General features: G+C 44.7%; 1 protein-coding gene across 1 annotated transcript in view; it reads left to right on the top strand.

The window, feature by feature from the left end:
* The window catches only part of LOC130125085 (1-phosphatidylinositol 4,5-bisphosphate phosphodiesterase beta-1), a 191,259-nt gene that overhangs the window by 89,668 nt on the left and 76,952 nt on the right, over positions 1-24,639 (top strand). Inside the window, exons 4-9 of the mRNA XM_056294534.1 lie at positions 4,911-5,051; positions 5,684-5,763; positions 11,104-11,157; positions 13,884-13,959; positions 15,733-15,833; positions 17,979-18,145. Coding sequence (XP_056150509.1) covers positions 4,911-5,051; positions 5,684-5,763; positions 11,104-11,157; positions 13,884-13,959; positions 15,733-15,833; positions 17,979-18,145 — 619 coding nt within the window. The remainder of the gene's footprint in view (positions 1-4,910; positions 5,052-5,683; positions 5,764-11,103; positions 11,158-13,883; positions 13,960-15,732; positions 15,834-17,978; positions 18,146-24,639) is intronic.

Raw genomic sequence — 24,639 nt, 5'->3', positions numbered from 1 at the left:
GATACGAATTTGAGCTCTCTAACATTTCGATGGACTTGGGAAATTCCCCTTACTCTGCCGCTCTTGTAGCAGGTTTGCTTCGACAGAATCTGGCTCTGGTTGAGGCACAAGTGAGTTAATACACTTTTAATGTCACATTTTAGAGGCAGGGTCTAGAGTGGCATATATGGAGCGTGTTGGGTCATCGTTAATCTTTCATGATGTTTCCTTTGATCGGATGTCTGTGTGTGTGGATCTCCGTGAGGATGATTTCAAAGGTGCGTTTGTATGCTCGCATGTCTGTTTGTATGTGTGTGTGTGTGTGCATACCGTCATGCCAGCGGGTGCATGTGTAGACAGGTGCCATGCTGCACGTTTAATGACCTGAGCGGAGGTTGAGCTCCTTCTGCCAATCTGCATTTCTTTCCCTGTGCTCAGTCAGTGTGTGTCACAGAGTTTGAGCACATGGCTGGTGACAGCAGAAGACTCACATCAAACTAAAACAGGGGTAGAGAGGTTGAGTATTGCCCCAGGCTGCCTCTCAATCTTAGAGCTAGGTGTCTGATAGAAGTTACCATACTGTCAGGCGACGACTATTAATATGCATGCTATTGGCCAGACACAAATACTCATTATCTCAAGCACACACAGACTAACGTATGCGGTAATAGGAGATAGACACTTCCAATGATAGGATAAGCTTTTCTTTTTTTTTTTTTTTTAAACCTAAAACACAGCACCACGTTACACCGCAACCACACCCCAATCCCAACTACCACCCGAAAATCCCCCACTGCCCGTCATGCACACGCCCAACTCCGCCGTCAATCTCCCATCCTTGCTGCAACAGGGCCCTGCAGCATGCCTCCAATGGCCCCCACGGTGCACCAGCGCAAATTAAATACCACCCATATGGCTGAACCCCTCCACCACCCCAAACTTCTACCTTCCTTTTTATTTTCTCCCCAACTTCCCTCTGTGTTTCTTGCTCTCTTTCCCCCTCCTGTTTCATCTGCTTCTTTTCCCCCCTCCTCTCCTCTTTTTCACTGTACTCCTCTTCCCCCATTGTCTCCTCTGCCCTCATTTTATCCTCTCCCTGGACTCCCTCCTTTCCTTTCCTCCCCCCACCTTGTCAGACAGGGTCCACCTCATGTCAGCTCGTTTCACTCGTAGCGAGTCCTCCTTCAGCATAGCTGCTGATGTTTCTCCCACTGACGTGCCTCGGCTGCTCGCAGCTCCCTTCCAGATCAGCGCCGAGCTGACTTAAAAGCTCATGAGAAGATGAGCAACGTGTTCATCTAACCGCTACAAGCGGCATGAAAAAAGAAGAAGCTTCAAACAGTATTGGCCTTCTAACACAATCATAAATGAAATATGCATCGTATTCACACAGGTCTCACAGGCCTTTTCTCTCCCGCAGACAGCCAAGCCATCTCTCAAAAGGGAAGCTTGGCATTGTGTGTTTCGGCAAATTGAAAGTGAGTTTTCTTATACTTCGAGAGATGGGCCCTGTGGGCCCTAAGTGCATGGTGATGGATTCCCATTTAAAACCAGCACTTTGTACCCCATCGATCTCTGGTCAAGCCCATGGCCATGTCACTCCCTCTCTCCCTGCCCATGTTGGATGAATAGCTACATTTTGTTAGCGTGGTTTGATGCTTTTTCTGCAAGTCACTAGCCCTTGTTTTTGTACTGCTACAGTAGGCCCAAGCAAAGAAACAGTGAGACAGTTCTTGAGGTTACAGTCATGGCTTTGTAACAGGAACAGCAATGTCTTTGGTTGAAAATATATGCCCTACAGGCGTCCAGGTAGTGTAGTGGTCTAGGCAGTTGCCTACCAACACAGGGATCCCGGTTCGAATCCCCGTGTTGCCTCCAGCTCGGTCAGGCATCCCTACAGACACAATTGGCCATGTCTGCGGGTGGGAAGCCGGATGTGGGTATGTGTCCTGGTTGCTGCACTAGTGCCTCCTCTGGTCAGTCGGGGGGGAACTAGGGGGAATAGTATGATCCTCCCACGCGCTATGTCCCCCTGGTGAAACTCCTCACTGTCAGGTGAAAAGAAGCGGCTGGCGACTTCACATGTATCGGAGGAGGCATGTGGTAGTCTGCAGCCCTCCCCGGATCGGCAGAAGGGGTGGATCAGTGGGGTAATTGGCCGGATACAATTGGGGAGAAAAAGGGAACAAACAATCCAAAAAAAACAAAACAAGAAAATACATGTCATACACCGTCTACTACATTGTATGTGCATGTGTGTCTTTTGACGCGTGTTGGAGGGGGAGAACCTATTCCTTGTCAAGTTGGCTTCCTCTCAGTGTTGTGACGCTTTCACAATTACTCATCTCTGCCTTCTGTCTGCAGTACCAATCTCTGGAGAATGTTAGACGCATTTTCCCCAGGAAAATAGTTGTCGTTACGTATTTATGTTCGACTATGAAGAAGACTTGCGTAAGAGGAAGGCAGACAAACTGGCAGTCAGGGAGGGGGAGTGAATCTTCTGAAAAAGTTTGGCACGATAATAGTGGGCACCACTAAGCTGCAAAATTTGATTGGAGGGCATGTGGGACGTGTAGAGGACATTTATCAGCATGACACAGGACACTGTGCTCTTTGTTTGATTGGGTAAATTAGTGGGAGCTCATTTGCTTTCGTTGCAAAATCCTTTACATGGCTTTTTTTTGTTGTGTTAATTAAGCAAGAGCAGCCATTTGTATGCTGCCAGCATATTGGGCCACAGAAAAGAGAAAATGATCATTGTTATTCCTCTCTTGCACCTTGGAAGCATATTTCTTTGTTTTTTTTTTATATGGTTTGCACTCAAGAAGAGCCGTTTGAGTCTATGTTTGCTTAAGTTTGTTTGGCATTGTTTTTTTCTTCTCTGCAGTCTCATCCAATGAATACAAATTCATCCTCAGTATTTGCTAGTATAGTTTTGGCTGATGTGTTGCGCTCCCAATTTTATATTTATACATGGTGAGAGGGTAAAAACTCAGCTTTCTTTAAAAGGTTGTAATCTCATTAAACAGGAGAGTTTAAATTCATTCTTCTGTTTACTACCGGGGAGACAAAGAAAGGGCTCACAACGGGCCGATGTAATCTCCCAAAAACGTTTATTTTTACAGTGATGGTGGAGGTTGGTTGTAATGAGAAATTCATGTCCAAAAATATTTGCGTTGATCCAAATGGAAATCATTTCTTCTCGTACATTTACTTACTTTACAATGCCACTTATTGGTGCAGAGCAGCGAGCGAAGGCACTCCATTGGATCCATTTTGCAGAGGTGGCCGTGTATGAAGATTAACAGTCACCATCGTTATTCATCATTCAGTGATGTCTTTTTATGAGCCACGGCACCTTGTGAAATCACCTTTTGCAAAAGCTGATATTGCCTCATGTCATCGAGGTGTTGAAAGTAATATCAGCTGTCATGATGCATCCCACTATTTGAGCATTAAAGGGATCACAGGACCCCAAATAGGGGTCTTAATCAATCAACGGTGAACATTTACGATAAGCTTGTTGCACTTTCTTCCTCACCCATTAAAGTGCAGATGGTCGGGGCATCCGAGTAGCGTAGCAGTCTATTCCGTTAGCTACCAACACAGGGATCGCCGGTTCGAATCCCCGTGTTACCTCCGGCTTGGTCGGGCGTCCCTACAGACACAATTGGCCGTGTCTGCGGGTGGGAAGCTGGATTTGGGTATGTGTCCTGGTCGCTGCACTAGCACCTCCCCTGGCCGGTCGGGGTGCCTGTTTGGGGGGGAGGGGGAACTGGGGGGAATAGTATGAGCCTCCCATGTGCTACGACCCCTGGTGAAACTCCTCACTGTCAGGTGAAAAGAAGCAGCTGGTGACTCCACATGTATCGGAGGAGGCATGTGGTAGTCTGCAGCCCTCCCCGGATCAGCAGAGGGGGTGGAGCAGTGACTGGGACGGCTCGGAAGAGTGGGGTAATTGGCCGGATACAACTGGGGAGAAAAAATCCCGAGAAAAAAAAAAAGAAAAGTGCAGATGGTCAGAAACATCTTTGACCACTTTGACATGTGATTTATTAACTGGTTCATTCAAAAATTCACCAGTGTTCAAATGAATTCACCTGTCTCACATAAATAGACCATTACTTTACGGCCATTGATTTGTCTGCTGTTATGAAGCTGCTGGACCATTCCTTCTTTGCTGCGGCCATGGGCTCCGTCAGCCTCAGATAGCTGAATTGACGATGATCGATTGCCCCAGCTGCCACATGGACTGTGAACTATACTGACTTTGAGTTTTTTTTGTGCGACACCCCTCTTGGCGTGTGAAATGGGTAAATGTGCTATGCTGAGGAACCACTAAAACCAGGGCACAAAGAGGTGGTGACAAAACACTTTTCGATTTTGCCAAAAATCAAAATACATGGTCATTTAAGATATCCTTTTTCCATGCCCGTTACTCGCTGTTGGATATGGGTGTGGCTTAGCTTTGTCTGCAGATCGCACAAACGCACAGTGAACAGCAATAAATAGATGTTGTAATGGTCACTCAAGGTCTTCTCTGACTTGTGCTGGGTATCCATTAGAAATTTGATGGGAGAATTGTGGTTTCAACGGCTCTATCCGGTAGGACAACCATCTTCCTGGAACCGGATTTGGGTTTCTAGGAAGTCACGTGGGTAGGGAATACTGTTGTTAGTGCTTGCACACACCACTGTGGGTGTGTATGTGAGTGTGTGTGTGTGCGTGTGTGCATGTATGTGAGCGTGTTAGTGTTCATTTTACCCCTATTTTTTACCATATTATCTTTTAGTCAGGGTTTCAGTATCCAAAGATGCACCCTTATCAGGGCGGTAAAGTCATAGCAGCTTGCCGATTTCCCGCCATGCCTCAGGTTTTTCCTGTGCTGTTAACATCCTCTTGTCTTTTTTTTTTCTTTTCCGTTCGCTCAGGATGCCAAGCTGCGGGAACTTCTTGATGTGAGCACCCTGGTGGGGAAGATGGAGAACAGGATGTTGACGGTGGTGAGTGGCCCAGACATGGTCAACATCACCTACCTCAACTTTATGGCCTTCCAGGAGGAGATAGCAAAGGTAAAACGTTGTGAAGACTTGTGTATCACTTCTCTAAAAACAAACCACTCCCCTGAAAACAATGCAGGGTTTTAAGAGTAATAAGCACACATTTTTAACAGCCATAAATTGATATAAAAGAAAATAGACACAATTTGCCAGCAGTGACAGGATATGAACATAAGCATTTTTGTTATTAATGGAGTGATGGAATAGCTAAAATATCTCTGGGTGGGGGTTCTGGCTGTAATAAAGGTTAATTGAAATTATGAAAAGGCTGCATAATCTGATCAGTATCTCAACCCCCCATTCTTCCAGCTGATGAGAAATAGTTTATAAAACCATCAAGTGCTAATTGCTTGTATGGGATGTAGATAAAAAAAATTAATGCTATAAGACTCGTTAGATCATTAATGAATTTGTCATTTTCACATGGGTTAGTCAGGTGGTGTGTTGGGTGGGTGGTGAGATTTCTCCTCAGAAAAAACCAGCCTGGCAGATATGTTACTTCTGGTGTGTGTGTGTGTGTGTGTGTGTGTGTGTGTGTGTGTGTGTGTGTGTGTGTCTGTGTCTGTGTGTGTCTGTGTCTGTGTCTGTGTGTGTGTGTGTCTGTGTCTGTGTCTGTGTCTGTATTTGTGTGTCACTGCATGCAGGAGTGGGCGGAAGAGCTCTTCAGCCTGGCATCTAACCTCTTGGCGCAGAACATGTCCAGAGAGGCTTATTTGGAGAAAGCGTAAGCGTACACACTCACACGCTCTTCCTCACGTAGCATTGACTTCATGTCATGCAGGAATACATGGACATAACACATACCCGGACAGACATTAGTCCACAATCGTAAGACTGGTTTCAATTTCTACAACAAGAAACGACAAACAATTTGCCACATCCAAAAGCTTTGTGTCATATATGAATGTTGCACAATTTGTTACGTAAAAGAGACACAGCTGACTTTAACAGTGTCCTAGTATTCTCACTCGCATTCTCATTCCCTCATTGGCAATGCACAGCTTTTCTGTCATGCGTGTACACTCATAATAGCATGGAATACCACCAACATTTTTGCGTACACACACATACACACACAGACAAGCTTTCATGAATAACACACACATAAACACCCATGAACACACTTTTTCAATCACTCATACTTACACACACACACACACACACACACACACACACACACACACAGTGAATGAGAGGAAAGAATCAGTGAAGGTGTACTTTTCATAGCCCGAGGGCCAGATATTGTAGAGTTCATGTCGCCCTACAGAAAAGGAGGGGGCAGAGAGAGAGAGAGAGAGTAACAGAAGTGGTGAGATGGAGAGAATGGATAGTGGAAAAACTATTATTTTGTGAAAACCAGTGTGTGTGTGAGGGAGCGTGGATGCACCCATATTTGTGTGTGTGACAGCACATGTGAGGATGAGCACATGCTTGCGTGTCCCTTTAGCCCATATTTTCTGATCGACCACTCCCTGTGAAGGCATACCTGTCACAGCGGATCCATAAATAGGCCAGATCACTGACCATGGCGCGCTGCCACGGTGTCTATTTCTAAATGTTAATGGGTAGCCATGTTGCCATTCCCATCAAGTTCCAGCCCGTTACATAATTCACCCGCAATCCTCATCAATGGCCTCTTTGTGTCACAAAGCAGTTCTCATCCTCCGTCGTCCTCACATGAGCTATGATCCACTGTGATAACTGTGTCCGAGGGCTTCACCACACAATGTTCACATTGATCTGATCAAAGCTGATATATATATAAGGCTCACTGTCAATGTTTGTGCGTGCAACGTGACTGGGCAAAACAGAGCAGTTGATCAGACCCTGATTAGATTGTACTCCATGGTAGTGTTTTTGAGCAGATATGCTGAAGTATCTGCCCTGCTTCAGCTCCCCAGCTGCCTGATGTTTATCAGTGGACAGCAAACCTTTAACTCGCACCCCAGGAGAGGCTAATTGACTTATGACACAGTAAAAGCAGCTGCTAACCACATTGCACAGAGGGGGTGGTATGGAATTGAACAGACCGCCATTTGTGGTCATGCTGGTTGCTCATATAAGCAGTGGTTCTGTGCTGCACCCCTCCGAAGACTGTAATACTCCATTTCAACTGACCGCATTTGCAGCGCGTGGATGTTTCATCTCCAAAGGGATGTAGAAGTGTCGCTGCATGTAGTAAGTTGTTTGTACTTTGGCCGTAGTGTTGTGATGAATTTGTCTATTTTTGGGCGATGTCATATTCCCAGTGAAGGGAAACAAAATGACATCCTGTGTCAGTCCGAAATAGCTCCTGGCAATATGACATTCCCTTGTGGTCATTAAAACAATGCTATGGCCGCTCCATGGGTAATCTTGCTCTGTGTGCCATTAGGATTAAGTGTGCGTGTCACGCTGTCTGAAGAGGCATGACTAGCTAAATCAATAAAAGAACCATACACTCGAGCTTTTTATAAACACAAACCAAACACTATTTCATTTTACGTAGTTTGTTTTAAATCCCTGCCACAAAGCAGTGATAACTTGGAATAAGTATTTCTGTGGCCAGCGAGTTTCCTGGAATAAGTGGGACTTGACCTTGTTAGTTTAACATTAACTGGAGAGGGAGAGTCGACATCTGATAGAGAGAGCACAAATGACAGGGGGAGAGAGAGAGAGAGAGAGATGTACTGTTTCAAGAAAGTCTGCAAGCTCGCGCTACAGCATCACTTCATCTTACTTATTCATTCTTCCTTCTTCTTGGAAGAAGCACGTCCAAGAGATACTAGTGCCCGGGCCCCATTAAGCATTAGTTTCACCGATGACTTCACTTAGGGCAGCCTGTCCGCTCTGTGTAGTGGACACTGTAATGGATATTAATTATTAGCCAGTAGCCACTTAAGGCCCAGCCTATGGTAATGGCTCCTGTTGCAGCTAAGCTATTTATAGATCACGCTGGACTGCCGCTGCTGCTGCTGCATGGCACTGGACTGCCAACTCAAGACATTCAGGAATTACAGGGGCGCCTAGCTTATTATGTAAACACAGCAATAAACTCATCAGTGCATAGCATAATACACATGTGTTTATATATATATATATACAGATACAGGAAAAAAGTTTAATACATTGCAGTATTAAACTTTTTTTTCCTGTTTCTGTGTTGATAACGCTATATATATATATATATATATATATAGCCCAAAATAACGCTCTCTCTCTCTATATATATATATATATACACTCACCAGCCACTTTATTAGGCACACCCGTCCAACTGCTCGTTAACACAAATTTCTAATCAGCCAATCACATGGCAGCAACTCAATGCATTTAGGCATGTAGACATGGTCAAGACGATCTGCTGCAGTTCAAACCGAGCATCAGAATGGGGAAGAAAGGTGATTTAAGTGACTTTGAACGTGGCATGGTTGTTGGTGCCAGACGGGCTGGTCTGAGTATTTCAGAAACTGCTGATCTACTGGGATTTTCACGCACAACCATCTCTAGGGTTTACAGAGAATGGTCCGAAAAAGAGAAAATATCCAGTGAGCGGCAGTTCTGTGGGCGAAAATGCCTTGTTGATGCCAGAGGTCAGAGGAGAATGGCCAGACTGGTTCGAGCTAATAGAAAGGCAACAGTAACTCAAATAACCACTCATTACAACCGAGGTATACAGAAGAGCATCTCTGAACACACAACACGTCGAACCTTGAGGCAGATGGGCTACAGCAGCAGAAGACCACACCGGGTGCCACTCCTGTCAGCTAAGAACAGGAAACTGAGGCTACAATTCGCACAGGCTCACCAAAATTGGACAATAGAAGATTGGAAAAACGTTGCCTGGTCTGATGAGTCTCGATTTCTGCTGCGACATTCGGATGGTAGGGTCAGAATTTGGTGTCAACAACATGAAAGCATGGATCCATCCTGCCTTGTATCAACAGTTCAGGCTGGTGGTGGTGGTGTAATGGTGTGGGGGATATTTTCTTGGCACACTTTGGGCCCCTTAGTACCAATTGAGCATCGTGTCAACGCCACAGCCTACCTGAGTATTGTTGCTGACCATGTCCATCCCTTTATGACCACAGTGTTCCCATCTTCTGATGGCTACTTCCAGCAGGATAACGCGCCATGTCATAAAGCTCGAATCATCTCAGACTGGTTTCTTGAACATGACAATGAGTTCACTGTACTCAAATGGCCTCCACAGTCACCAGATCTCAATCCAATAGAGCACCTTTGGGATGTGGTGGACCGGGAGATTCGCATCATGGATGTGCAGCCGACAAATCTGCAGCAACTGCGTGATGCTATCGTGTCAATATGGACCAAACTCTCTGAGGAATGTTTCCAGTACCTTGTTGAATCTATGCCACGAAGGATTAAGGCAGTTCTGAAGGCAAAAGGGGGTCCAACCCGGTACTAGCAAGGTGTACCTAATAAAGTGGCCAGTGAGTGTATATATATATATATATATATATATATATATATATATATATAGAGAGAGAGAGAGAGAGAGAGAGAGAGAGAGAGAGAGAGAGAGAGAGAGAGCGTTATTTTTTTGGAAACCGTCAATGGTGTTGATAAAAGTGCTCAACAAATGATCAGCGGGATATTAAGATAGATGTAGGAAAAAAAAACTTTAATACATAGCTGAACAAGCTTGTTTCATGCGTCACGCTCTCATTGGCAGCTAATGAGTGCGTGATGCATGAAACAAGCTTGTTCTGCTATGTATTAAAGTTTTTTTCCTGTATCTATCTTTATATATATATAATGTACACACTCAAACACACACATATGGCATCTGTGACAGTAAATACATGGCCGCTCTCATGAGTGTGTAGGCACATGCACATGCAAACATGGCATTCAACAGTTTTGAATGTATACATCATTTATCTATCCATCCATCCATTATCCAAGCCACTTATCTGTATTCGGGTCGCAGGATGCTGGAGCCTATCTCAGCAGTCATTGGGCGGCAGGCGGGGAGACACCCTGGACAGGCCGCTAGGCCATCACAGGGCCAACACATTCATATGTAGGGCAGTGTTGTAGTCGAATCACTAAACCTCGAATCCGAGTTGAGTCTCGAGTCCCCAATGTTCGGGTCCGAGTCTGAGTCGAGTCTGAGATAAGACCCCATTACTGGAGTCTGAGTCCGATTCATCAAGGTTAAGTCTGAGTCGAGTTCCAAGATGAGCTGCATTGTGCTCCACTCTGGCACCGTAAAAAAGCTGACATACAAATAAAAAAGGTCTACATTAAACAAAAATGACACAGCTGTCACCATTTCAAAGGGAGTTTATTTACTTTTTGGCACAATAGCCAAACAAATGCACTCGCAAGCATGTGCGCACCCACACACACACACACACACACAGACACACATACATACACAATTTAGAACAGTCTGAATTTCTTTGACATTGGATGTGCTTCAAAACACATTGATAGCTGTGAATAGTGTGACATTAGCAAATGGTGGATACAGTGTATATTTGATAATATACTGTATCCACCATTTGCTAATGTCACACTATTCACAGCTATCAATGTGTAAAAACTAACAAAAACAAAAAAACAGTCTTGATCAATTAACAAGTCCGAGTCCTCATCTCCAACTTCCGAGTCCAAATGCAGTCAATGCTCGAGTCCAAGTCCGAGTCATCAGTGCTCAAGTTCAAGTCGATTCACGAGTCCTGAAAATCAGGACTCGAGTACTACAACACTAATTTAGGGACAATTTAGTACAGCCGATTCACCTGACCTGCATGTCTTTGGGAGGAAACCGGAGCAAACCCACACAGACACAGGGAGAACATGCAATCTCCACACAGAGGACGACCCCCCCAAGGTTAGACTACCCCGGGGTTTGAACCCAGGACTTTCTTGCTGTGAGGCGACCGCACTAACCACTGCACCACCGTGCCACCCATCACTTATCTAACCATGTTTCAAAGATCGCCCACGTGAACACACACCTGCACACACGCACACACATAATTGTACAAACAAAGTTGTCGATTTCATGTTGTTTCCAATCTGTCTTCTGAAGCATGTGCTCTATCCTCTGCAGATACACTCGCATGAAGCTGCAGCTCAACCCTGAGGGACGAATCCCTGTCAAGAAGTAAGTCTCTCATCCCTCTCTCCTCTCCTGCCTCTCCCCTTCCTTTTGTTCACTCCATATCCGACTTTATCGTTCCCGGGTATGTGTCTGAATGTATTTGTATGTTTGTTTGAGTGTATGGGTGGTAAAAAAAAATGTATGCATACATGTACAGTATGTAAATATCTGTCTTTCCATCTGGATTTCTGTGTCTGTTCCCTCCTGACTCTATGTATCATTCTATCTATTTATCCGTTTACCTGTCTGTCTATCTAATGATCTGTGAATCTGGCATCTATCTGTCCCTTCATCTACCGATGTACTGGACCGGCCAGCAGGGTGAGCCCTACAAACGCGAATGTCCCTGGCTGACTGAGTGTTCAATTTGACATGATTGGGCCGCTTTATCAGGTGACCAACGACGTCACTAGTAAACACGGAAGTGATAGTTTCATTATTGGCCGTGAGTCAGCGCAACCAGTTGACGAACATAATAATATTTTGCTGGTGGTGGATACATTCACAAATTCACAAACACCAGCTCTAATAGCCACACGCAGCTAGAATGAAAATTATTAGTGTTTTCAGAGAGTCGGTGGTAACTGAAGCGCATTTATAAGCGACATCAAGGCCAGACTTTCCAGTGATCATCATGGTAGCAGTAGTTATAGCCAAGTAATTATTTAATATAAAAATAAATTGGCGCTATTTAACTGTATAAATACCGAACCGGCATCAAAAATAGCCGCCTTTTAAAATGTAGTCGCGCAAAAACAGCCGCTTTCTAAATGTAGTCGCAGTCCAGCCATATGCTAAGTTTTAACCTAGTCTTGGTTTTTTTTCCACATAAATCTCTTTAGTCCTTACCACTTTCCACTCATCACTTTCCTTCTCTTTTTTCAGTCAACCATCTCACGCTCTCACTTTCTTCTCTCAGCATTTCTCCATTTTCTTGCCTCCGAGCGCCGCTCTCTCTTTTTTTCTCTGTTGGTGCTACTGAAAGTCTGTCTGCCTGTGATCGAGTGGCAGCCATGTATTGATCAGGTCAGCAGGAACAGCTATCTAAAATCAGCCTCTGAGAGAGAATCTGCTACTATTCTGAAGGACCTTCCTCTACTCTGCCATCGGGCCTTAGGCTTAGACCACCACCATCCATCAACTGGCCCTAGACGCTTTAGCTTCACATGTGTGTGTGTGTGTGTGTGTGTGTGTGTGTGTGTGTGTGTGTGTGTGTGTGTGTGTGTGTGTGTGTGTGTGTGTGTGAGAGAGAGGGAGAGAGAGAGAGAGAGTAAGAGTGAGAGAAAAAAGAGACAGACAGAAAACGCGAGGAAGAAAGCTATAAAAGTGTACAATCTTTTTGGTGCAAGTATGCTGTCTCCATTAAAACCCGGATCTCTCCATCTCCATTCATCAAGTTGTGCATTTGGACACCGAGTGCTTGAACTTTTGCGATAACCCGTGTCAGATTTGCAGAGGAAAACACAGGGTGTCAGCAGAGAGAGATGTAGAGCGATGCTCCTTGCCGTTTTGGGAATTAACCTCCTAGCTGGGAGGACGTGTCAACTTGACTAATGTCAGCTTGACTCTGCTCTCCCACTGACTATACAGCATGCGCTCATGGATTAGCGCAGGCATACCTTTGCATGCATTTAAAAACAGGCCTTGGCCAGAGGGAAGAGATTTAAACAGCGGGTAGTAACTGTGTCGCTGCTGGGCTTGTTTGCAGTAAATCATTTTATCTCCCAGGTTAATCGGAAACGAAAATGAGGGCTTAGCCCCGCACCGCTAAATAATAATTCCTCTTTCTCCGCAGTCAAAAAGTGAAGAACCGGGGGGAAAGATATGTAGCTCGTGACCGCTGACCTTTGAGATTGACCCTTTTTCAATGTTAAGTTACATTGTGAAGCTGCAAAATTAAACAGACCCGTACGGTTGTCGAGTTACTGAGGAAATGGTAAAATTGTTGATTGGGCAGCTGTTTTTCTGGTGAGCTTTTCAGGACTTTTTGTATTCTCTATTTTCACATTGAAGTGCAATTCAGTGGAGATGGGAAGCTTTATTTTCAAAATCGCATGCAAATATGTTTGAGCAGGACTTTTGTTTTCACACTCGCATCAATTTGTTTCAGTCACTCCACTGGTTTGTTCTAGTATTGCCAACAAATGCTGCTGCCATCTATTTCTCAAAAGCAAACGCGCCTTTGGTTAATTATAATGAATAATCGGTTTGCCAGAGAATATTCAGTCCGCAAAATGTTTGTTGTTGTATAACCGCGTTGATGAGGCTTTGTGAATTTCAACAAATTATGTCAGTTGTTTTCCAGAGTTGATCTTCTCAGCCCGGGGGTGAACGTGAGCAAACTGCAGACTAACACCTGTACATTTGGACACGATGACATTTCCTAAGAACACACAGACACAGACATAGACTGAGCAGTTTGTGTTTGTTTCCCTAAGTGATTGTAGTCAGCTTGATTTTACTTGGACTTTTTACAGCATCGACAAGGTTTCATATCTGGAGACCATCATCCTGCTTTGTCCTTGTACTTTGATTTGGCTGCACGTGTCCGTGTTTTAAAGTAAGGCGGTTGAGACCGAGCCTTGCAAGACAAAACCGTTCAACCCTCAAACTCGAGCTGATCGTTACAATGAACGGGTCGGGCTGACAGTGAGGATTGGTGTCAAAGCTTTGTCTGTCTGACATTGTGTGTGCTTACTGAGCGGGGCTGCTCTTCTGTGTCTCTGCAGTATCTTCAGGATGTTCTCTGCAGACAGGAAACGAGTGGAGACAGCCCTGGAAAATTGTAACCTCCCATCTGGCAGGGTGAGAAACCAAAATACACCAGCTTACCTGTCTTTTATTATACCTTGCTCTGTCTCTTTGTTTTTTTTTTCCTTTTCTGTCTGCCTGTCTTGTCAGTCTGTGTCTGTCTCTGTTTCCAAACATGTCCTTCTCTCTCTCTCTCTCTCTCTCTCTCTCTCTCTCTCTCTCTCTCTCTCTCTCTCTCTCTCTCTCTCTCTCTCTCTCTCTCTCTCTCTCTGTCCCTCTCTGTCCCACTCTCTCTCTCTCTCTCTCTCTCTCTCTCTCTCTCTCTCTCTCTCTCTCTCTCTCTCTCTCTCTCTCTCTCTCTCTCTCTCTCTCTCTCTCTCTCTCTCTCTCTCTCTCTCTCATGTCTCTCTGCCCCCCCCTCTCTGTCTCTCTCTGTCCCCCTCTCTCTCACTGTCTTTCCCTCTGTCTGTCTGTCTGTCTGTCATCTCTGTCATCTCTGTCCCTCTCTCGCTGTCTGTCTGTCTGTCTGTCTGTCTGTCATTCTCTCTCTCTGTCTCTCTCTCATCTCTTTGTTGACCTATTGAGAAATCTATTTATCAATCTTTCCGTTGATCAGCCCAAACCCCCAAAGTAGCAGTTAAATGCCGGTGTGTTCATTTGTTTAGAAAGTATATTTTCTAGATGCCTTCCCTTTCAGAACCTTGTTTTTTGTTTTTTTTGTCTTGGCTTGGTTTGGTTGAAAGAAATGTTTCCAAAGGGAGCAATGGAAACCATAAAAACCTGTTTTATTTATTTTATCTTATTTATTTAGATAAGATGTCATTAGAAAGAAGCTGTCTTCTGTGCAGTGCTGTAACATAGCCCTCAGGACAGTAAAATAAGGCCTTTCAGCACCCACTTAGCAGGTACCCAGGAAGGACATGCTCTTTAATGCAGACATGAACGCATGCTGAGAGACACGCACACAAAGAATCGTTTTCTAATTCATATGCACAGGCAATGCTGCGTGGGGACACACATGCACACACTAACAGTACAAAAGCGTTTCTCTCTTTCTCATCCACATAAAGGGAACACCAATTCACACAAACAAGTTATACATAATTAGCGCAGGGAGTGAAAAATGCACTGCTGTATGAAGGTCTGGTGGGATTCGCTATTGTTCCAACGAGCAATTAATTACAGTTAAACGGTAGTGCTGTTAATCCCTGAAACACACACACACACACACACACACACACACACACTCTTGCACTAGCAAGCTCCCACCAAGGTCTTTAGAATGACTCATTTGTGTCTCGACGGGACTTGACCTGCATCTCCTTCTCCCCAAGGTGGGTCCTCCCCTTATCTCTCTCGTCCTCTCTCTTTCTCTCTCTTTTCTCCCAAACATCGTTTTGTTCTGCTCTGTTTCTCCTTGGCAGGGGGCTGTTGCCCAACACTGCGTGTGCTGTGTCTCACTCAGACCTGTTTGGCTCTGATAGCTCCATATGGGGCCCCTCGTAGCCACGCTCTTTCGTTTAAATGGGCACACATCGCAGACACTTATCTGTGTACATTGTTTCAGAAATATGCCTTTGAAAAACTGTTTGTGTGTTCGTGTACGAGAGAGAACATGTGTGTTTCATTTGTTTGTAGAGAGGGTGTATGTGTGAGTGGGTTAACGCGTCTGCTTATGTATGCATGTTTGATGGTCTCTGAATAGGTGTGTCCATTAGCACATATGTGTGCAAATGTTGGATGTGTTTTTTTTGGTTTGTGTGCATGCATGTTCATGTGTCAGAGGAAGTGAAAGACAGAGAACATTTTTACTATTGTGTCCTGCAGAATGACTCCGTTCCCCAAGAGGACTTCCCCCCAGACATCTACAACATTTTCCTCAGCAACCTCTGTCCCCGGCCTGAGCTGGACCACATCTTCTCTGAAGTGTAAGGACCGCATTTTCCACTTAAATAGTCAATCAGGAAACTAAACTCATTCACACTACAAGTGTTTTAACATTTAACAATAAATAAGAAATTAGAAATCCCACAAAATAATAAATCACTGAATTATGTAAGGTGCCAGCTGTCCGCCTGGGGGTAAAAAGTGTCTTTGAGGCGGCTGGCCCAAGCTCCGATGCTCTGTAAGCGTTGTCCTGAGGGAAGGAGGGAGAACAGACCATGTGCTGGGTGGATGGTGTCCTCCATGACACCTAGGGCCTTTCTTCTGGCACGGGTGGTGTAAATGTCCTGAAGCTGTGGCAGTGCTGCTCCTGTGATTTTTGAAGCCATTTTTACTATCCTCAGTTGTTTGTGGTCCTGTTCAGTCAGGTTGCCAAACCACACCAGTATGCCTCCAGTAAGGATGCTCTCTCTGGTAGTCTGGTGGAAACTGACCGGGGTTTTTGTAGACATTCTGAAATTTTCAAGACATCTCAGAAAGTATAGTCTCTGTTGTGACTTCTTCATGACGCAACTGGTGTTTAGAGACCAGGGGAGGGAGTCTGACATCTGAATGCCTAAAAATCTGAAGTTCTTCACAATTTCTTTTTTTTCTTTCTTTTTTTGGATTCCCTCCTTTTGTCTCCTGAATTTTATCTGGCCAATTACCCCACTCTTCCGAGCCATCCTGATCTCTGCTCCACCCCGTCTGCCGATCCGGGGGAGGGCTGCAGACTACCACATGCCTCCTCCGATGCATGTGGCGTCGCCAGCCGCTTCTTTTCACCTGACAGTGAGGAGTTTCCAGTTCCCCCTCCCCCCTGAACAGGCACCCCGACTGACCAGAGGAGGCGCTAGTGCAGCGACCAGGACACATACCCACATCCGGCTTCCCACCCACAGACACGGCCAATTATGTCTGTATGGACGTAATACGGGGATTCGAACCGCCGATCCCTCTGTTGGTAGGCAATGGAATAGACTGCCATGCCACCCGGATGCCCCAGTTCTTCACAATTTTAACAGGGACATCGCTGATGTAAACTTTTGTTAGAACCGTTTTGGACTTCCTAAAATAAACAATTATCTCCTTTGTTTTCTTAACATTTAGGGAGAGGTTGTCTTGACACCATATGGACAGGTCCCTCACCTCCTTCCTATAGGCATCTCCATTGTTGTCATTTATCAGCCCAATTATTGTGGTGCCATCTGCAAATTTCACTCTGCTGTTATGATATTTGGCAACACAGTCATGTGTGAACAGGCTGTAGAGGAAGGGACTAAGGCAGCAAGCCTGTAGTGCTCCTGTGTGGAGAACTATGGTAGATGAATAGCTGGTACCCTGCTCTCACTGTCTGAGGTCCGCCTGTCAGAAAGTCGTATAACCACTTACAGATGGCATTACAAAGACCGAGGTCCCAAAGCTTTATCATCAAGACAGCCAAGTAAATGGATGTCATCTCTGATATAGCAACAAGGCTTTGCAGGCTTAAGGCCTTTGCTAGCCTCGGCACTTTTTTTTTGTACCTCAGACAGGGTTCATAAGAAATTAAATAGTGTAGCAAAACGTGCTGTAATAACCCTTGCAGTGGTTCCTTGGAGCTTGGATGTGTGGGCCCCATTGATACAGAGTTAAAGCTTGCCTATTGGCTCAGAGAGATTCAGGCCATTGGCTGGGGCAGGGTGCCGGGCCGACCAGGGCTGATGAAAGTCATAAATCTAGAGTTTAATCACAGCTAAGTGAAACGGCATTAGAAGCCAGGAGGATATTGAGAGGATAATTTTGGAGAACACACAGAGATATGAAAGGCGTTTTAAATCAAATCTCATAATTTACTCGAGAAAATATTTAATCCTCCACTTTGTGCTTCTGTGGCCCTACTTACCTCTATGTTTATCGCCTGCTTTAATTAACTCGCCCCTCCTCACTTTCTCTGTTTTGCTATTTTCATCCTCTCACGTTTCCATTTTTTAAACGCGGTTCCCCATTGCTAAAATCGTCTATCCTTTCCCCTCTTCTCTATCATTATGACCACCTCCTATTCTCCGGCCCCCCTCTACTGTCCCGGTCGCCGTCGTTTTTCCCCACCCAACTGTCTTCACTCCCTTTGTTTCATCCCTTCTCTTCTCCCCTCCTCATCCCTTTCTCAGGGGTGCTAAGAGTCGTCCGTACCTGACTGTGGAACAGATGACGGAGTTCATCAACAGCAAACAGCGGGACCCTCGCCTGAATGAGATCCTTTACCCTCCTCTCAAATCAGAGCAGGTCCAGGTGCTCGTCGACAAATATGAACCCAATACCTCGCTGGCGCAGAAAGGTCAGTGGCACCGCACATCAATACAGTAATAGATATGAATGGATTTATACACAGGCATACACACGCACTGATTGCAAACACACTAAACCTATTCAGGTGCGTGTAATACAGACAGACATGCATGCACAGGCGTATGTTTATAGTACACACACACACACACACACACACACACACACACACACACAAACACACAAGCAATAAGCATGTGTAATATTTTATGAAATCCTGAAGCAGTGCCCCTTCAGACACTTGGTCATCAGAATTCTTCATGGGTTTCTGACTAGCGGAGTCAAGTCAGTCCAGGTGCAGACTGTGTGCCAGTGTGTTTTGGGAGGCAAAGCTGTACCCCCAACCCCAACAGGCACATGCTTGCTCACACACACACACAGACACACACACACACACACACACGAGTGCAGAAAAACACTTATAGAGAGGAAAACTGTTTTCAATGTTAACCCCCCCCCCCCCTCTTGAATTCGGAAGGGACATTACCATGGCAACATAGTGCAACATAGTGTCCAGGAAGTGAGAGGAAGTAGCAGGGTGCCAGTGAGAGGAATGTTAAGAGTCTGAAAACACTCACACACACACACACACACACACACACACACACACACACACACACACACACACACACACACACACACACACACACACACACACACACACACACACAAAGACACACTCTATAGAATGGCAATTTTTCACTCAGTCACCCTTCTGGCATTTTTTTTTTTTTTTGTGTTTTTGTGAGTTGGATCCCTAACTAGAGAGATGGCAGTGGGGTGAGAGGGGGAGGGCTGCGCTCCAGCAGAGCTTCAACAAATAGCAAGTGGCAACGAAAATGAAGCCGCACTTTTTGGTATAGAGCGAACCCACTGTCTCACTCTGTTGCTTTGCATGCACGCGCGCACACACACACACACACACACACACACACACACACACACACACACACACACACACACACACACACACACACACACACACACACGCAGGGAGACCACGTTTCCCCTGCTGTTCCTTCTCCTCCATCACAGCCCATTGTAATTCACAGTTGCAGTGATTAATCTGCTCTCTCCTCTCCCCTCTCAGAGTCTTCAGGTTACACTTAGTGACTGAATCAATCATGTCAGCTCCTTCATGTATTCAGCTTCCTCATCTATCCTGCATCTGCTGAACAGCCCCACAGGGCCTGGACACTGTCGAATGTCCAAATCCAGACGAACTGAAGACGTAAGGCAGAACATTGTCTTATGTTTTGTTCTTAAGGGAAAAATAAAAAAAAAATCTGCCAAAATTCTTTGTGTTTGGCAAAGTTGACTCAACTTTGAATCGGAAGAATTCACTCCAACATCCTTTGTGTTGTTCAAGATGATGCTTTAATATTTGATGGATTGGTAGCAGAGTCATCAAAAAAAAAACCTCTTCTTGAGAAGAAGCTCTATTAGTGTGTTTGTATGAATGACGCACAGATAACAGCGTCAGGTCCTGCAGGCTCGGGTAGTCTAGCACTTAATCAATGTCCTGCAGTCCACAGTAATGTTGACATTTACTGTGTTATTTCCTGGGAAAGTTAACACTGTGCCAGCAGCTTTTGCAGGTGGTGCTTGCATCACCCTATATTGTGTCCTTGCCAGTATCTGCTTGCCCAAGAGCTGAATATGCTTATAGCACTTTGGAAAAAGATGAAAACTCGATAGCTTGAATTATCTCAGTAGATCTTAATTTTCTTCCAGTATTTTCTGTAAAACCTTAAACCAGGATGTTTTTCACTACCAAAAAAGGTGTGTGTCTTGGTCCAGGCGAACATTTTTGTTTTGTCGATGCCAAGAGAATTAGAGTTTCACATGACTCCAGTTCTGACTTGAGTAAACCACAGGGACCATTTGGATAGTCTCTAATGAGTGCCTACTTTGGGGGCTGTCTGAGTGTGTCTGGCTAAATCATGCATGCATCAAGAACTCCGGGGTATCCGGTCTCTTAAACCACATTCAAAATAACCGTTTGGCGTTGTGAGCTGAGCACACATGAGATGTTTTTACCAAAGGTTTCTGTGATGTTGTGTGACCACTGAGTGTGGGGCTCTCTGGAAGAATGCCCTTCTCTGCCCCAGTGACAGATTTCCCCATGTGAAGTATTTATCTAGCCAGGGGAGAAGCTGCCATCTGCTCAGTGGACAAGTCCAGAGTGCCTCATTCTCCCTTCACACACAGGAACGCACACATGCATATAGACACACACACAAAGACACACATGCAAAAGGACACACAAACGCACATGCATACACATGCACATATACACATGCATGCACGCACACACGCATATACCCACACACACAATAGGACACACAAAAATGCACATGCATACACATGCACATACACACACATACACATACACAACCACAAAGTATACACAAGGACACACATGCCAAAGAATAAACACACATGTAAATGAGCAAAGTTATATATTCAATTGTACAGGCATATATTTATATATATATATATATGTATATATATATATATATATATATATATATATATATATATATATATAGCGTTTTTTCTGAAACCGTCGATGGTGTTGTGAGTGCACAACTAAGGAGGAGCGGAATATCAACACGGATACAGGAAAAAAGATTTTAATACAGATTTTAACATAGAAACAGGAAAAAAAAGTTTTTTTCCTGTATTAAAACTTTTTTCCCTGTATCTGCGTTGAGATATATATATATATATACTATGTGTGTGTGTTTGTGTGTGTGTATATATATATATATATATATTAAGAAAGGATTTCCTAATACAAATATGTATAAGTGTCTTTGTAAGTGGGAAAACATCTTGAGTGTTTGTTGGTGCCCTGGAGAATTGTAATATTAAGCACATGTAAGAAAATAGGGACACACATACATTCATTTGCGTTAGTGGTCTGGAATAGGAACACAGCAGTGGCCCAGATCTACCCCATAGGACCCTATATTATTCAGGAAGAGGAGTGGAAAAACAAGTTCCGATCCTTTTTATTTCTCCCTTTACCCTCCCTTTCTGACCCCATCCTTCATTCTGTCTGGTATGTTATGAATATAATACTCTTTATTTATCTCTGGAGAGTAGTGCTTTTCCACTGTCCTTGGGTCTTTCATTCTGCGCCTTATTAAAAACGCCGACGTTGTATGAAGGCAAGTCAAAGGAAGAAGCCAGATAAATGGAGGCACTTAAATTCACTTACATCAAGGTTTCCTCGTGGCATTTCATGGCAAATCCATCTTCAGAGATGATAGAACAAACATGGACTGACATATTTTTACCGTTTTAGTCACTTTTTTTCCCCCCTACTTGGATTCTCTGCCAATCTTAAAATCCAGACTGAAGTAATTCATTTCCACCCTATTTCTACTCAGGAAGACAGGATCTTGTTTATGGACAAAAGCCAAGGGATTTGTTTTTTCTTTCTTTTAATTACAGTGGGCTCAGATAGCAAGCCCACATAGTTGATGTTTGCTGTACCCCCGCTGTAGATACTTGGCATCACGTTTCACCTGAAAAGTTATGCCCGTGTGGTATCATCTGTGGCCCCCCGCTCACTTAACAGATCCACAGAGAGCACAGAGGTGTTTATTCGTGACCTTAATTGTAATTGAACACTTAATCATAGCTTAGTTAAACTGCTGCTTAGGGCCTGACCTGCAGTTCAGAGTGTCTTTGGGGCTTTGGAAACTTCTGCTCTTTTCTTGTGTGCGTGCACATGTGTATGTGTGTGTGCGTATGCGTGTGTGTGTGAGAGAGAGAGAGACGTATGCATGTAGAAAACTGTTCCTTTCCCCTGCATTGCATCGTGAGGGGTTATACATGCAAACCCAGACAGATGACAACTGGACGTGTGTGTGGTTCGTAGGTAAGGTTCTGTCATTCAGCAGGGAGAAAGGTGCTGAGTGGGTCTGAGCTCAGATGTCACAGGAAAGAGCCGGCGTTAATTAGCCCAGCAACTCTGCAGAGGGCGGTACCGCAGTAATTAGCATAAACTGGCCGGGGGGACCCCGCTGCACCCGGCGAGCTACCATCATTTTGCATATTTAGGATAATGTCAAGTACATGTGTGTGCTTGGGTGGAGGAAGGGCCGTGGGTCTTGGTTGAGGTGGGGGTTGGGGAGTTAGCCGCTATAAGCATTTTGCTGTTTCACTGAGCACCTCTGTTGTTGGGGAATGGATTTCTCTTTGGCTTTGCTGGAGCACGCATGTGCGTGTGTTTGTGTTCGGATGATGTGTAGCTTGGTTGAGGGCTGGTATTTAATTGGGGCTGGATATCCACAGCTCTTTTATGAGGCTTGCATTTGGCTTTCTGTGTTCACTCTGTGAAGGAATATACGCTCCTTAACTTAAAAGGCAAGGCAGACTTAACATGCTGAGCCTTGCTTATTGACAAGCAGTTGAACAACTGTGTAAACCCTTAAGACCATACCATGGTTTTAGTTGGTTAAAGAGATTGTCCATGTCTCCTAGATGTCTGTAGACTTTCCAGTTGGAATCACTCAAGCTAAAAACGCTTTGTTTAATTGTTCACAAGCCCTTCTGAAACGTACCCCCCCACACACACACACACACACTGTGGTGGGGTTATTTTATTACTGGAGCATGTAAGTGACATTTAGACCTATCCGGTCATGGATTGTGCCCTGTTATTATTCGTCCGTTGCAGTGACGAGGGCCATCTAGTCGTCCTGTGATGGATGACTGATGACTTGCGCGAAGATTAAAGTGAGGAAGAGTTGCACAACATCAACCCCACTCTCTCGTCCGGGACCCCCTACTACCAGTGGCAAGACTAAGCGAGACGACTGACAGTGGAGACGGATGCAGATGTTTCCTCAGGGTTTCTTCCCGAAGCCTTGCCCATAAACGAGTATACCTGCAAGGCAGCGGAGGTTTTAAATCAAGAGTTTTCCTTCTCCTAGACGAGCTGCCTGACAAGGCTAACGATCTTCATCTACCCGGGTTTGAAATCAAAGTTGTCCTTCCCCTAGATTGGCTCCCAACCAAGGCTAACGAGTCCAATTGACCCACCCAGTTATACCGCCGGGAACCCGGTCGCCCCCGCAGCAGACTGTGAAAACAGGAGGTATCACGAGAAGGTGCTGCTGCGGATACATTTGCGTAGGAGCGGCCATATGCTAAGGTCCCGATGGACCCGTGGCGATCACTACACCAGGAAGCGAGAGGCCACTGCACCGCTTCGCATTCCTTTTGGCAAGTAGTACATCTGACCCAATACTCGCCACCTCCCCAATACTCGCCACCTTGTGGATTGTGCCCTAAGTGACATTAGATAAGGCAATACCAACTGAGAAGACACTTAAAAATAATATCAATTGGGGCGTCCGGGTAGCGTAGTGGTCTATTCCGTTGCCTACCAACATGGGGATCACCACGTCCGAATCCCCGTGTTACCGTGTGGCTTGGTTGGGCATCCATCCCTACAGACACAGTTGGCTGAGAGAGAACTATTCAGTAATGTTGCAGATGTGCTGTGATGACCATTGTTAGCTTTCAGACATTTTCCTGAAAACGAATCCTGTCCAAATAAGTCTTATGTTGTTAAACAGGAAACTGTTTTTAAAGTTTGAACTGTCTCAGCATGTGAAAGGGCCCAACCATAGTCGGGGGCATACTTTGGATTTGATAATCACAAAGGGTCTCAATATTTCCAATGTTTCTATGGTTGATCCTTTGTTATCTGAACATTTCTGTGTTTTCTTCTATATGTCCTGTATTCCTGACATCCATATCAAGTCAAATACTGTTAAGAAATGGTATATCAATGACACTAGTGCACTTTTTAAAAACGCCATCTCGGTGTTAACTACCGCTCACATCAGGTTCTGCTAATGATCTTGTAGATAACGCTAATAACAACTCTAATAATGCCAGAATTTTTTTTCAGCTAAATAAGGACAAAACTGAGATAATTATCTTGGGTGCCAACGAGGAAAGGCCAAAAGTTATCTCACACCTTGACTCCCCGTCTTTGAAAACCAAAAGCCAAGCCAGAAATCTTGGTGTTACTATGGATTCAGATGTAAATTTCCACAGCCAGATCAAGTCAGTAACCAAATCAGCCTACTATCACTTTAAAAACACAGCAAGACTTAGAAAAAATGGCCATGTCTTTCTTACTAGTAGGTTAGATTATTGTAATGGTCTCTTTTCAGGTCTCCTCAAAAACTCTCTTGGGCAGCTACAGCTTGTTCAGAATGTTCCCACAAATGCCAAAAAACATGAACACACTACACGAATTCTCAAATCCCTGCATTTGTTCCCAGTCTGTCAGAGAATTGATTTCAAAGCACTGCTGCTCATCTATAAATCACTAAATGGTTTAGGGCCAAAATCCATCACAGAAATGCTTTTACAGTATCAACCCTCTAGACCCCTCGGGTCATCTGGGACCGGTCCCCAGAGTCAAAACAAAACATGGAGAAGAAGCATTTAACT

Source organism: Lampris incognitus, chromosome 15 (assembly GCF_029633865.1).
Source record: "Lampris incognitus isolate fLamInc1 chromosome 15, fLamInc1.hap2, whole genome shotgun sequence".
Classification (NCBI taxonomy): Eukaryota; Metazoa; Chordata; class Actinopteri; order Lampriformes; family Lampridae; genus Lampris; species Lampris incognitus.
Note: the sequence above shows the minus strand (reverse complement) of the source record. Positions and strands in the feature narration are given on the sequence as shown.